This window comes from Jaculus jaculus, chromosome 6 (genome assembly GCF_020740685.1).
Source record: "Jaculus jaculus isolate mJacJac1 chromosome 6, mJacJac1.mat.Y.cur, whole genome shotgun sequence".
NCBI classification, from domain to species: domain Eukaryota; kingdom Metazoa; phylum Chordata; class Mammalia; order Rodentia; family Dipodidae; genus Jaculus; species Jaculus jaculus.
In genome coordinates, this window is record NC_059107.1 from 3319497 (window position 1) to 3331842 (window position 12346).

At 46.0% G+C, this 12346-nt stretch overlaps 1 protein-coding gene across 4 annotated transcripts in view; it reads left to right on the forward strand.

Moving 5' to 3' along the window:
* The window catches only part of LOC101609317 (solute carrier family 22 member 4), an 85781-nt gene that overhangs the window by 70281 nt on the left and 3154 nt on the right, over window positions 1-12346 (forward strand). For all 4 annotated transcript variants that reach the window (XM_045153567.1, XM_004666575.2, XM_045153568.1 and 1 more), the window contains exons 6-8: window positions 2563-2663; window positions 5101-5315; window positions 7066-7248. In XM_045153567.1, coding sequence (XP_045009502.1) covers window positions 2563-2663; window positions 5101-5315; window positions 7066-7248 — 499 coding nt within the window. The remainder of the gene's footprint in view (window positions 1-2562; window positions 2664-5100; window positions 5316-7065; window positions 7249-12346) is intronic.

The window sequence follows — 12346 nt, forward strand, 5'->3', positions numbered from 1 at the left end:
ATAAGCCAGATACACATGGTGCGCATACATCTGTGGAGTTCATTTGCAGTGGCTAGAGGCCCTGGTGTGCCCATTCTCCCTTTATCTCTATCCCTCTCTCTCCATCTCTATCCCTCTCTCTGTGTCTCTAATAAATAAAGAAAGAATAAATCTTTTAAAAATACCATACATACATACAATGTACCCTGATCATAATCTCCCACAATCCTCTTTTTACTCCCCTTCCCACGTCACCCCTTCTTTCCAACTAGTCCTTCTACTTTAATATCATCTATTTTGGGGGGTGGGCTTTCTTGCTTTGTTTGTTTTTTTACTTTTTTTATGTTTTCCCCTTATATTATGTAGGTCTTGTGTAAGTAGTGTCATCCTCTGTGAGGTCATGAAAGCGGTGACCAGCCTGCATCTGGAAGACAGGGTCCCAGAGCCCTCCTCCTTGTCCGTGGGCTCTCACATTCTTTCCGCCACCTCTCCCGCAATCAAAGGTCCCTGTGCCTTGAAGGAAGTGATAGAGATGCCTCTCTGTGCTGAACACCCCAGTCATTTCTCAGCACTTTGATGAGTTTCCCCTGTGCTCACCACCATCTGAAAAGAGAAGCTTCTCTAACCCACAGCGAGAGGGCCATTAATGCATGGACATAAACATAAGTGTTTAGAGGGCAGCTTGTAGACATAATATATCCACTTAGTCAGACAGTAATAGTAGCTTCCCTGCTAGGCCTTATGACTTCCCTCGCCATAGGCTTTTGACTAGGTTCTTAGTACTACATATATATGAACACACACACGTGCACACATGCACACCACACACACGTACCACATACATATGAATAACCATACATACACACATACACTTGCAAAAAAAAAAAAAAAAGAGGTCACTCCCCAGTTTTTGTAAACTGAGCCGGGAGTGGTGAGTGCTTCTGCCTTGTAGGGCTGTGTTTATTAGTATTTATTGCATTGCTGGCACTCCTATCTTCAAGAAATTTGCAGTGTTGTTGTGGAGATGACAGCTGCATCGAAAAATAGACAATTTCATCAAACAAAAACTGATAGGATTAACGTCACAGATAACACCAAACACAGTGGTAGTGGGTGACATCAATATTCCACTCTCATTATTGGCAGGTCATCCTGGCAAAAAATAAACAGAGAGGCATCTGGATTAAATGAGGTCCCAGAACAAATGGACCTAACAGATATCCACAGGACATTCCATCCAAGAGATGCAGAATACACATTCTCTTCAGCAGCACATGGACCATTCTCTAAAACAGACCATGTATTAGGACACAAAGCAAATCTTTTTTTTGTTTGTTTGTTTATATTTTTATTTTATTTATTTATTTGAGAGTTTTGGAGACAGAAAGAGGCAGAGAAAGAGAGAGAATGGATGCATCAGGGCTTCCAGCCACTGCAAATGAATTCCAGACACATGCGCCCCCTTGTGCATCTGGCTAACGTGGGTCCTGGAGAATCAACCCTCGAACTGGGATCCTTAGGCTTGACAGGCAAGTGCTTAACCGCTAAGCCATCTCTCCAGCCCACAAAGCAAATCTTAACAAATATATGAAAATTGAAATAATTCCTTGCACTGTATCTGATCACAATGAGATTAAACTACAAATCAACAGCAAGAAAAGCTATACAGCATACACAAAATCATGGAAACTAAACAATACACTACTAAATGATAAATGGGTCAGTGAAGAAATAAAAAAAAAATCATAGAATCAAATGATAATGAGAACACAACATACCAAAACCTTTGAGATACAATGGAGGCAGGCATAAGCTTTAAGTGCCTGTATTTATTAGAAAGGTCACAAGTAACTGTGCCTTTTTAACTTCACATTAGAGACAGCAGCATTAACTTGGACATCTTAAAAAGGAACCTTGAGCTTCCCTGGCTTTGGGGAATCAAACCTGTGTCCTTTGGCTTTGCAGGCAAAAACCTTACCTGCTAAGCCATCTCTCCAGCCCTTCCCTGGCTTTGGAAGAAGTACCTTCAACAGACTCATGTATTTGATGGGGAGACATTCAGGTGGCTCCAGGCCACAGCCAACCATTGGGTTCAAGAATATTCTCTGGGCTAGACAGATGGCTTAGTGGTTAAGGCATTTGCCTGCGAATCCCAAGGACCCATGTTTTACTCTCCAGATCCCATGTTAGCCAGACATACAAAGGTGAAGCAAGCACAAGATCTCACATGCCCACTAGGTGGCGCAAGTGTCTGGAGTTTGATTGCAGTGGCTGAGCCCTGGCAAAAATAATTTTTTTTTTTTAAAGACTTATGTCACCACGTCTGGCTCAGAAAGAATATTCTTGTTCTGAGGTTTCCAAAACTGGATGCTCATCACAGTCACTCAGAAACTTTTGATACACAGATTCCCAGACCTCCATACCAGGGGTTGGGTGGAAGGCTGGACGTCTGCATCTCAACAAGGGCACTATGGAAGTGCCAAGTGTTGGTCCGCCTGATCCTCTGATGCTGTTATGAGGCTGTCCAGGTGCTTCCTGCCTACTGCCTACCTCTTCATTTCATGGCTCCTTGCATTATTTTAGCTCCAGGAGCTACACTCCTCGAAGCAGCCGAAAGTTTTCATTCTGGACCTGTTCAGAACTCGGAACATTGCCACAATAACCATGATGTCTGTCCTGCTGTGGTAAGCCATGCTCCAGAGGTGCGGGCCTGCGCGCCCAAGCATGCAGCTGGTTTTAATTCAGGAAAATGGGGGTTTTCCCACAGCAACATGAAAGTTGTGGAAGTTGAAGTTACTTAGCAATGCCTCCGTTTGATGCATGGGACTAGACGCAGGAAAGATTACCAGCATCAGTAGCTAGTGCACAGTCCCGGGGCTCACCAGGGAAGGGCTCTTTCCCCCCTGAGCGAGGGCTTGAGGCCCCTGACACTCTGGTAACAAAAGCATGACTGCTCAATCTGCAGCTGCTTTCTGAGTTAGGGGTAGCCCGCCTCCCCCCTGCCTGGACTAGAGGCCTGGCAGCCTGCTTCACTCTCCAATAGTGAACTGGCGAGGAATTTTAAGCCATTTTCCTAAGAAACAAGGAAGAGAAAAAATAATAATCATTTAGCCATCTTAGAGATGGCAGGGGAAAAAAAGTTAATCATCAGAACTGGTGAGTTTAGGCTGCACCCAGTCTATTGTTAGAGCCATCCCCTTTCACATTTAGAAGAAAAAGAAATTCGTTGAGAGAGTTTACGCCTCTGAGTTAAGTGTGTCCTGGGCACATAGCCTTCCCCACTGTGGGCTGCCTGCGTTCTCACGTGCCTGTGCATATGGACCATGCAAATCAATACATGGCCAGCAGTGATGTGGCAGAGCCGATAATCACCAAGCCACTAGCTCCACTCGAGCCACTCTAATTCCTACGTGTGAACATCACGAAGCTCCCCAGTGGCCACAAAGTTTGTTTGTCCTCCCTCTCCCCACCCACCCAGGGTAGGGCTTTGCTCTAATCCAGGCTGACCTGGAATTCACTATGTAGTCTCAAGGTGGCCTCGAACTCACAGCAATCCTCCTCCCTCTGCCTCCCGAGTGCTGGGATGAAAGGTGTGCACCACCACACCCGGCTACAAAGCATGATTTCTCATTTGTTTGGATCAGCCTTTGGGTCCATCACCTTGCACTAGTATGCTGTGAGGTGTTCCTGAAAGCATTCTTCAGATATCCTCTGCTTTTTGGTCATGACTAGATCAAGCAGATCTCCACACAGGGAAGCCCTTGCTGTTGAACACTGGTTTACTTAGATTAGCACTGCCCAAGGGCACTTTGTGCAATGATGGAAGCTCATCTGCATTGTCCAGTACACTAGCCATTAGCCACAAGCTACTGCACACTTGAAATAAGGAACTGAGCTTGTATTTAATTTCACTTTAATTTATTTCAACTTGAATAGACCCATGCGGCTTAGAGGCTGCCTATAGGACACCAGATCTAGCCCACTGAAAATTGAAAAATAAAACAGCTCTCGCCTCAAAAGGGATAAAACATAGTTTGTTCTGGAGTGAAATATGAGTGGCTATGGCCAAAAACCACAGATTGAAGTTACCCCAAATTCTATATTCCAACATGTTAACAATTTCATGAAGTTTTTATAGTATCAGAACAAGGAAAGTCATAAATCAAAACACTTCTCGTACACATTCAAATGCACCGGGTACATTCAGGGCACAGCACAGTGGAGAAATTTACAAACCTCAGATGCTATGTGGCGACGTGCTTAGCTTTTGGGTTGGTTCAAGCTAAGTCTGTACATTCCAAAGACTTTGCCTAATAGTCACAGGATGTTAGATCACACACAGAGATGGGCAATGGATGACTATTTAAGGGGCTAAGATGGCACAAGATAATTTGACTATGGACCTGCAACATTCCAGTGCACTATAATCACCAAAGTACTAACCAGCCTGGAGTGCTTAACACAGGCGTGGTTTCTCCCTGTGAAATTTTTCCATATACATACATACATATATATATATATATATATATATATATATATATTTCCAAATATATAAAAATGTATATATATCATATAAACTAATATATATGTCATATATATATATATATATATATATATATATATTAGTTTTAAGCAGAAAGAGACAGAGAGAGAGAGGAGTGTACCAGGGCCTCCAGCTGCTGCAAACAGACTCCAGATACATGCTACTCTTTGTGCCTCTGGCTTTACATGGAAACTAGGGAATCAAACTCAGGTGGTTAGGCTTTGCAGGCAAGCATCTTAATCGCTGGGCCATGTCTCTAGCCCCCCCCCCTGTAATTTTTAAAAATGTTTTATAATTCATTTATCTATTTGAGAGAGAGAGAGAATGGGCGTGCCAGGGCCTCTGGCTGCGGCAAATGAACTGCAGACACACGCGCTACTTAGTGCATCTGGCTCCGTGTACGTTCTGGGCAGCTGGGCCCAGGCCATCAGGCTTTGCAAGCAAGCCCTTGGAACCACTGGCCAACTCCCCAGCCCCTTCCTGTGAAGTTTAGCTCAGAACCCCAACTTATCTCAACAGAAGTTTAGAGTGCCGACAGCTATCGTTTTGGGCCTCTTCCCCGTGTGTCTGTCTTGCAGGATGTCAACCTCAGTGGGATACTTTGCCTTGTCCCTGGATGCTCCGAATTTACATGGCGATGCCTACCTGAACTGCTTCCTCTCGGCCCTGATTGAGGTCCCCGCCTACTTCCTGGCCTGGCTGCTGCTGCGTACCTTGCCCCGGCGCTACATCATAGCTGGGGTGCTGTTCCTTGGAGGAGGGGTCCTTCTCTTGATTCAGGTGGTACCTGCAGGTGAGAAGCTAGACAAGACTGACAGCTCTCCAGAAACAAGCCAGTCAGTCACAGTGCAGAACCCCCCCCCCCGCCCCCCCGTGTGCAAACATGCCCATGAGCTGCGCTGGGAGGCGGAGGGCAGCTACAGAACGTTCCAGGAACACCGCTGGGTCTCTGCGCGCGCTGGACTGCGGCAGGGACACACGGGCCCACCCAAACGCGTCAGGGATCCAGCACGTAGGACAAACGAGCCGCCCGTGGCTCCCTGGTAACTAACACAGCGGCATGTCATAAACTGTCACAGCTCGTGTAGTCGAGATTATGAAGTTTCCTGTGTTCAAAACAACTGACCTAGCTGTGCCTGATGGCACATACCTATAATTAGAACATTGAGGACGTAGAGGCTGCAGAATCAGGAGTTCAAAGTTACTCAGCTTAGAAATGAGCCTGGAATATGAAACCCTATCTCAAAAACAATTAAAAAAAAAACACCTTAAAAAACAGCAGTCAGAATGGGCTTACTGGCTAACGAGTCAAACCAAATGGGTGAGTTCTAGGTTCAGTGAGAAACCCTGTCTCAAAAAATAAGTTGGGGACTGGAAAGATGGCTTAGTGGCTAAGCGCTTGCCTGTGAAGCCTAAGGACCTCGGTTCGAGGCTCGATTCCCCAGGTCCCACGTTAGCCAGATGCACAAGGGGGTGCACGCGTCTAGAGTTCGTTTGCAGTGGCTGGAGGCCCTGGCGCGCCCATTCTCTCTCTCTCTCTCTCTCTATCTATCTATCTGCCTGTTTCTCTCTCTGTGTTGCACTCAAATAAATAAGTAAGAATAAACAACAAAAAATTTTTTTAAATGCAAATAGAATATTTAAAAAGATAATAGTAAGTTGGAGGGCTGAAGAGATGGCTCAGTGGTTAAGGTGCTTGCCTGTGAAGCCTGACTCGGCTCGATTCCTCAGTATTCATGTAAGCCAGATGCACAAGGTGGCGCATGTGTCTGGAATTCATCTGCAGTGGCTGGAGTCCCTAGTGTACCCATTCTCTCTCTCTCTCTCTCCCTCTCTCTCTCCCTCCCTCCCTCCCTCTAACTCTCTCTTTCTGTCTATCCAATGAATAAATAAAATATATTAAAAGTAAGTTGGAGGGCTGAAGAGATGGCTTAGCAGTTAAGGCACTTGCCTGCAAAGCCAAAGGAACCAGGTTTGATTCTCCAGTACCTATGTAAGCCAGATGCACAGGGTGGCACATGTGTCTGGAGTTCATCTAGAGTGGCTAGATGCCCTGGCACAGCCATTGTCTCTCTCTCTCCTTCACTCCTTCTTTCTGCATCTTTCTCCCTCTCAAATAAATAAATAAAATTAAAATATTTTAAATGAAAATATAAAAGATAAATTGGAGAGTGACAGAGCACACCTGACGTTGACCTGTGGTCTCATGCATGCACACATGTGTGCAAGTACACTACACATGTGAACACACATATATATATATATTCACTAAGACACACTGCACATATATGCACACGCCAAAAATAAATAAATAAAACAACTGTCAGGACTAGGGAGATGGCTCATCAATACAGTGCTTGCTTTGCAAGCATGAGGACCTGAGTTCAATCCCCAGTACCCACATAAAATGCTGGGCATGGTAGGAGTTGCAGTCAGGTTTACATTGCTGGTAGAAATCGCCCAACCAACAGGAGCTTATGGGGAAAAAAAAGAGGTTTATTTTGGCTTACAGGCTCAAATGCCGTATTTTTGTTGTTTTCTAGATTACAACTTCCTGTCTATTGGTCTGGTGATGCTGGGGAAATTTGGGGTCACCTCTGCCTTCTCCATGCTGTACGTCTTCACTGCGGAGCTCTACCCCACCCAGGTCAGGAACATGGCCGTGGGCATCACCTCCATGGCCTCTCGAGTGGGCAGCATCATTGCCCCCTACTTCGTTTACCTGGGTGAGATGCCTCTTGTTCCGTTTTGAAATTCATTTTAAATATAAAGGTAGCTGAGAATGGTGATGCATGCCTTTAATCACAGCATTTGGGGAGCAGAGGTAGGAGGATCGCAGTGAGTTCAAAGGCAGCCTGAGACCTAGAAAAAACAAAATAAATAAATATAAAGGTAGTAGATAATCACCATGAGACATTCAAATATCAGAAAAGACACTGGGGAGCTGGAGAGATGGCTTAGTGATTAAGGTGCTTGCCTGCAAAGTCAAAGAACTCAAGTTCGATTCCCCAGGACCCATATAAGCCAGATGCACAAGGTGGCACATGTGTCTGGAGTTCATTTGTAGTGGCTGAAGGTCCTGGAGCACTCATTCCCATTCTCTCTCTCTCTCTCTCTCTCTCTCTCTCTCTCTCTCACCTCTTTCTCTCTCACACAAATAAATAAATAAAAGTATTTAAAATATATATTTAAAGGCTGGAGAGATGCCTTAGTGGTTAAGGTACTTGCCTACAAAGCCAAAGGGCCCATGTTTGATTCCCCAGGACCCACATAAGCCAGATGCACAAGGTGGCACATGCATCTGGAATTCATTTACAGTGGCTAGAGGCACTGGAGCACCTAGTCTCTTTCTCTCTCTCTGCCTGTCTGTCTGAAATGAAGAAATAAAAATACAATATTTTTTAAAATAAAATAAAATATAGCCAGGTGTGGTGGCACACACATTTAATCCCAGCACTTGGGAGGCAGAGGCAGGAGGATCACTGTAAGTTCAAGACCACCCTGAGACTACATAGTAAGCTCCAGGTCAGCCTGAGCTAGAGTGAGACCCTACCTCAAAAAACCAAAAATTAAATAAATAAATTAATTAATTTATATTTTAAAAATAATAAATAAAAGGCATTGGGGAAAGTTCACTTCACCCCCAGGTAGCCAATGCTAACCATCTGGTGAAGAATGCATGGTATAAACAGATTTCTGAACACACAGAATTATATTATTTTCAGTCTTTGGTAACTTCTTCACTTGATCTTAGCCAAAAGGCCAAGAACCAATATTTATAACTTCTTTAAACTTAATATTGTAGTGTGGAGGGGTGTGATCCTCGTACATTGTCCACCTCTTTATGAGGCAGGATTGTTCATTGGCCTGGAACTCGCTGATTAGGCTAGGCTGACTAGCCAGTGACCTTCTGGAATCATCTTATCTCTCTGCCTCCCCAGCACTGGGATTCTAGGTGTGTACCAACACACCCAGTATTCTACTTGGCCTTGAAGAATGAACTCGGGTCTTAAGCTATCTCCCCAGCCCATCCATTTTGATGTGTTTTGTTTTGCTTTTAATATTTTATTTCTTTATTTGAGAGGAGGGAGGGAGAGAGAGAAAGGGAAAGAGGTAAAGAGAGAGCGAGCGAGAATGGGCGTGCCAGGGTCTCCAGTCACTGCAAGCAAACTGCAGACACGTGCACCACCTTGTGCATCTGGCTTACGTGGATTCTAGAGAAATGGAACCTGGGTCCTTAGGCTTTGCAGGCAAGCACCTTTACCGCTATGCCATATCTCCAGCCTTTGTTTGTTTGTTTTGAGATAGGGTCTCACACTAAATCTAAGGCTCATTGATCCAACTAGATCAGCTACCTCGCAAACCCGGAGGCTCTTTCTGCCTCTGCCCGCTGGGTGTGCACCATCACGCCTGGCTTTTTATGTGGATGCTGCATGTGCAAACTCGGGCCCTCACGCCTGCACAGCAAGCGCTGTACCCACTGAGCTATCGCCCCCCAGACGAGTTCTCACGTGGGTGTAGTCCTCGGTGGTAGCAAGACGTAGGTCATCAACCTAGCTCGCATCAGCGGGGCGGGGCTGTGAAGGTGTGTGTTCTGAGAGGAGGCCGGATTGAGGACTCCATTGGCGAGAAGTGCGTACTCGCCTCTCATCTTCCTGCTCACTCACGGGTTACCTGCCAAGTCACACGCACACGCACTCCCCAGAGACGTACAGATTCTCGCAAAATGTACACTCTAAATCCTTACAGAGAAACAGAAACTGTTTTCCTAACCTCCTCACACCCTGCTAGAACTGAGATCTCATACTGTACAGGGAGGTATAGTTTCTCCCTTTACTTTTTTTATTTTTTAAAAGTATATATTTATTTATTCAAGAAACAAAGAAAACAAAATGGGCATGTTATGCCCACATCACGGAGTCCCCAAAGAACACCAAGAGAGTTGGATACGTATGAAACAGCAAAGAGCTTTATTTCTGGCTTAAGCTCAGGCTCCAGACTTTACCAACACAATGGGTCCCTCCAAGAGCCCTGAATGGTGTCTGGGGGGAGCTTTCATTAGGTTCAAACAAAGAAAAGGGGACTTTCCAACATAGCAGTTACGTGATTGGTTGGCATTTAGCAAGAGCATATATGTTGCAAGTTGATTGGTTACACAGTAGCTGAGGACCATTAAGCAAACTTATCTATAGTCACAAGAGCCACAGAAATGTATAACATCTACTTGGTCCTTTTTGACTGGCTCGTTACAGGGATTATTTTGGGTACTGAGAAGTTTGTGGTTGTTTTTCCCAGTAACTGCAAAGTGCTGTGTCAGTAACTTGGGCCCTGCAGGGAAACAGAAACTTAGGCCTGTTAATATCTTTGCATCCTGTCATGACGTTACTTTGGTTTGGGCTCTTCAGGTGCACACGAGGGCCTCTTGCCCCAACACATGAATTCCAGATACATGTGCCACTTTGTGCTTCTGGCTTTACATAGGCACTGGAGAACTGAACCTGGACTGGTATGCTTTGCAAGCAAGAGCCTTTAACTACTGAGATATCTCTCCAGCCCTCTCCCTATACTTTTTTTTAAATTCATTTTTGTTTATTTTTATTTACTTATTTGAGAGAGAAAAACAGAGAGAGAAAGAGGCCAAAAGAGAGAGACAGAGACAGAAAGAGAATGGGCGCGCCAGGGTCTTTAGCCACTGCAAACAAACTCCAGATGCGTGTGCCCCCTTGTGCATCTGGCTAACGTGGGTCCTGGGGAATCGAACCTCGAACCAGGGCCCTTAGGCTTCACAGGCCAGCGTTTAACCGCTAAGCCATCTTTCTAGCCCTCCCTATACGTTTTTAAAAATACATTTTCCTAGCTGGGTGTGGTAGTGCATGCCTTTAATCCCAGCACTCGGAAGGCAGAGGTAGGAGCATCACCATGAGTTCAAGGCCACCCTGAGACTACATAGTTAATTCCAGGTCACCCTGGGCTAGAGTGAAACCCTACCTCCAAAAAACAAACAAACAAAAAAACCCTTTTTCTTGTGTTTATGTGTATATGTATGTGTGGTATGTGTGTATGTTGCACATTTTGTATGTGTATGGGAACACGTGTGTCAGTTCACATGAACTTGTGTGTTTGAGTGCACGCGTGTGTGTGTGTGTGTGTGTGTATGGAGGCTCAGGTGCTCAGGTGTCATCCACAGGGACACTGTCCACCTCTTTTAGAGACAGAGTCTCTCATTGGCCTGGAGCTCACTAATTAGTCTAGACTAGCTGGCCAGGGGGCTCCAGAGATCCTACTGTTTCTGCCTCTCCAGCCCTGGGATTATTATGTGCCACCCACCATGCCTGGCATTTACACGGACACTAGTCATTGAGCTCAGGTCCATACGCTTTCAAGGCAACCACTTCACAAAGTCGGCCATCTCCTCAGCCCTCTCCCTGTATTTTCAAACTACGCTCATTGGCCCCAGGGCTGGACCACCAGTAGTAAGAAGCAGCGCCCACAAAAGAGTTCCTTCATTCACAGTTTCTACTCAGCAGTGCCGGGGTCCAGTGAAGCCTCAAGACTAGGGTTTCTCTTAAAAGTCAAATAAGGTGCTATGCATGGATATAAGGCTCCCATGTCATCTCTGTGTGCATGAGAGAAGTTCACAGATCCTCCTGTCTTGGTAACACCTTGGAAAACAGAGGTGGGGAGCTGGAGATAGGGCTTAGTGGCCAAGGCACTTGCCTGTGAAGCCTAAGGACCCATGTTTCACTCTCCAGATCCCACCTAAGCCAGACGCACAAAGGTGAGGCAAGCGCAAGGTGGCACATGCCCGCTAGGTGGCGCAAGCATCTGGAGTTCGATTTCAGTGACTGAGGCCCTGGTGCACCAATTCTCCCCCTCTCTAAAATAAAAAGAAACAAAAAGCAAGCGGAGGTGGAGAAGGATGGAATATCTGGCTCACTTGGTAAAGTGCTGGCCTCACCCGTATAGAGTCCTGAAGGTAGTGGCACACACCTATAACCCCAACCCTTGGGAGGTGGACACAGGAGGATCACAAGTTCAGGGTTATCCTCAGCTATGCATCAAGGCCAACCTCAGCTACTTGAGTTTCTATCTCAAAAACAAAGGTGGAGTGGGGTGTTTATTCCAGTTGTATATAAAATCTAGACATGTAAATACTACAAAAAGACTAAGCCAGGGTACAGTGGTATTGCAAGATGTGCCCAAGGTCTGATTAAAGCTAATGTAGCCCAGGCTGGTCTTGAAATCAGACCTGGCCTTGGCTCAAGTGATCCTTCTGCCTGTTCCCCCAAGTGCCCGGATGATAAGTCAGTGCTTCCAAGCTCAACCAAGTTTCTGTTTTGAGTGTCGCGGCTGTGTGGCTAGCCTTCCAGTACAGCCTACCGATTGGGTCATGACAAGATGACAGCAAACTTATGACAGCCAACACCTGTCCCCAAGTCACTGCAGTCCACCTCTTTCCTCTTGATGCTCTCTCGTCGCCCGTCTAAGTCCCCTTCACCTTAAGGGAACTTTGGTCAGCAAAGGTGTCTGTCAGAGGCGCATCTGCCACGCGTGGTTGGGCTCCAGCTCAGCGTGTAACACACCGGCTGACAGCAAGGAATGAAAGCCTCGCGATGCGGCGTAATTAAGCAGGTGAATGATTATCGGAGGGCGCTCGGTGCATCTGGCACAAGCACGCAGATACTTTCTCCTGACTTTGTTTTCTCCTGAAAAGAGGTGCGGGCTTCCAGCGGCTCTCGCGGACAGCCGGCCCCTCTGCGGGACGAGTCCCAAGAGCGTCCGCGGGATCCTTGGCACTAACGAGCGTTTTCGTGGTCGGTGTCT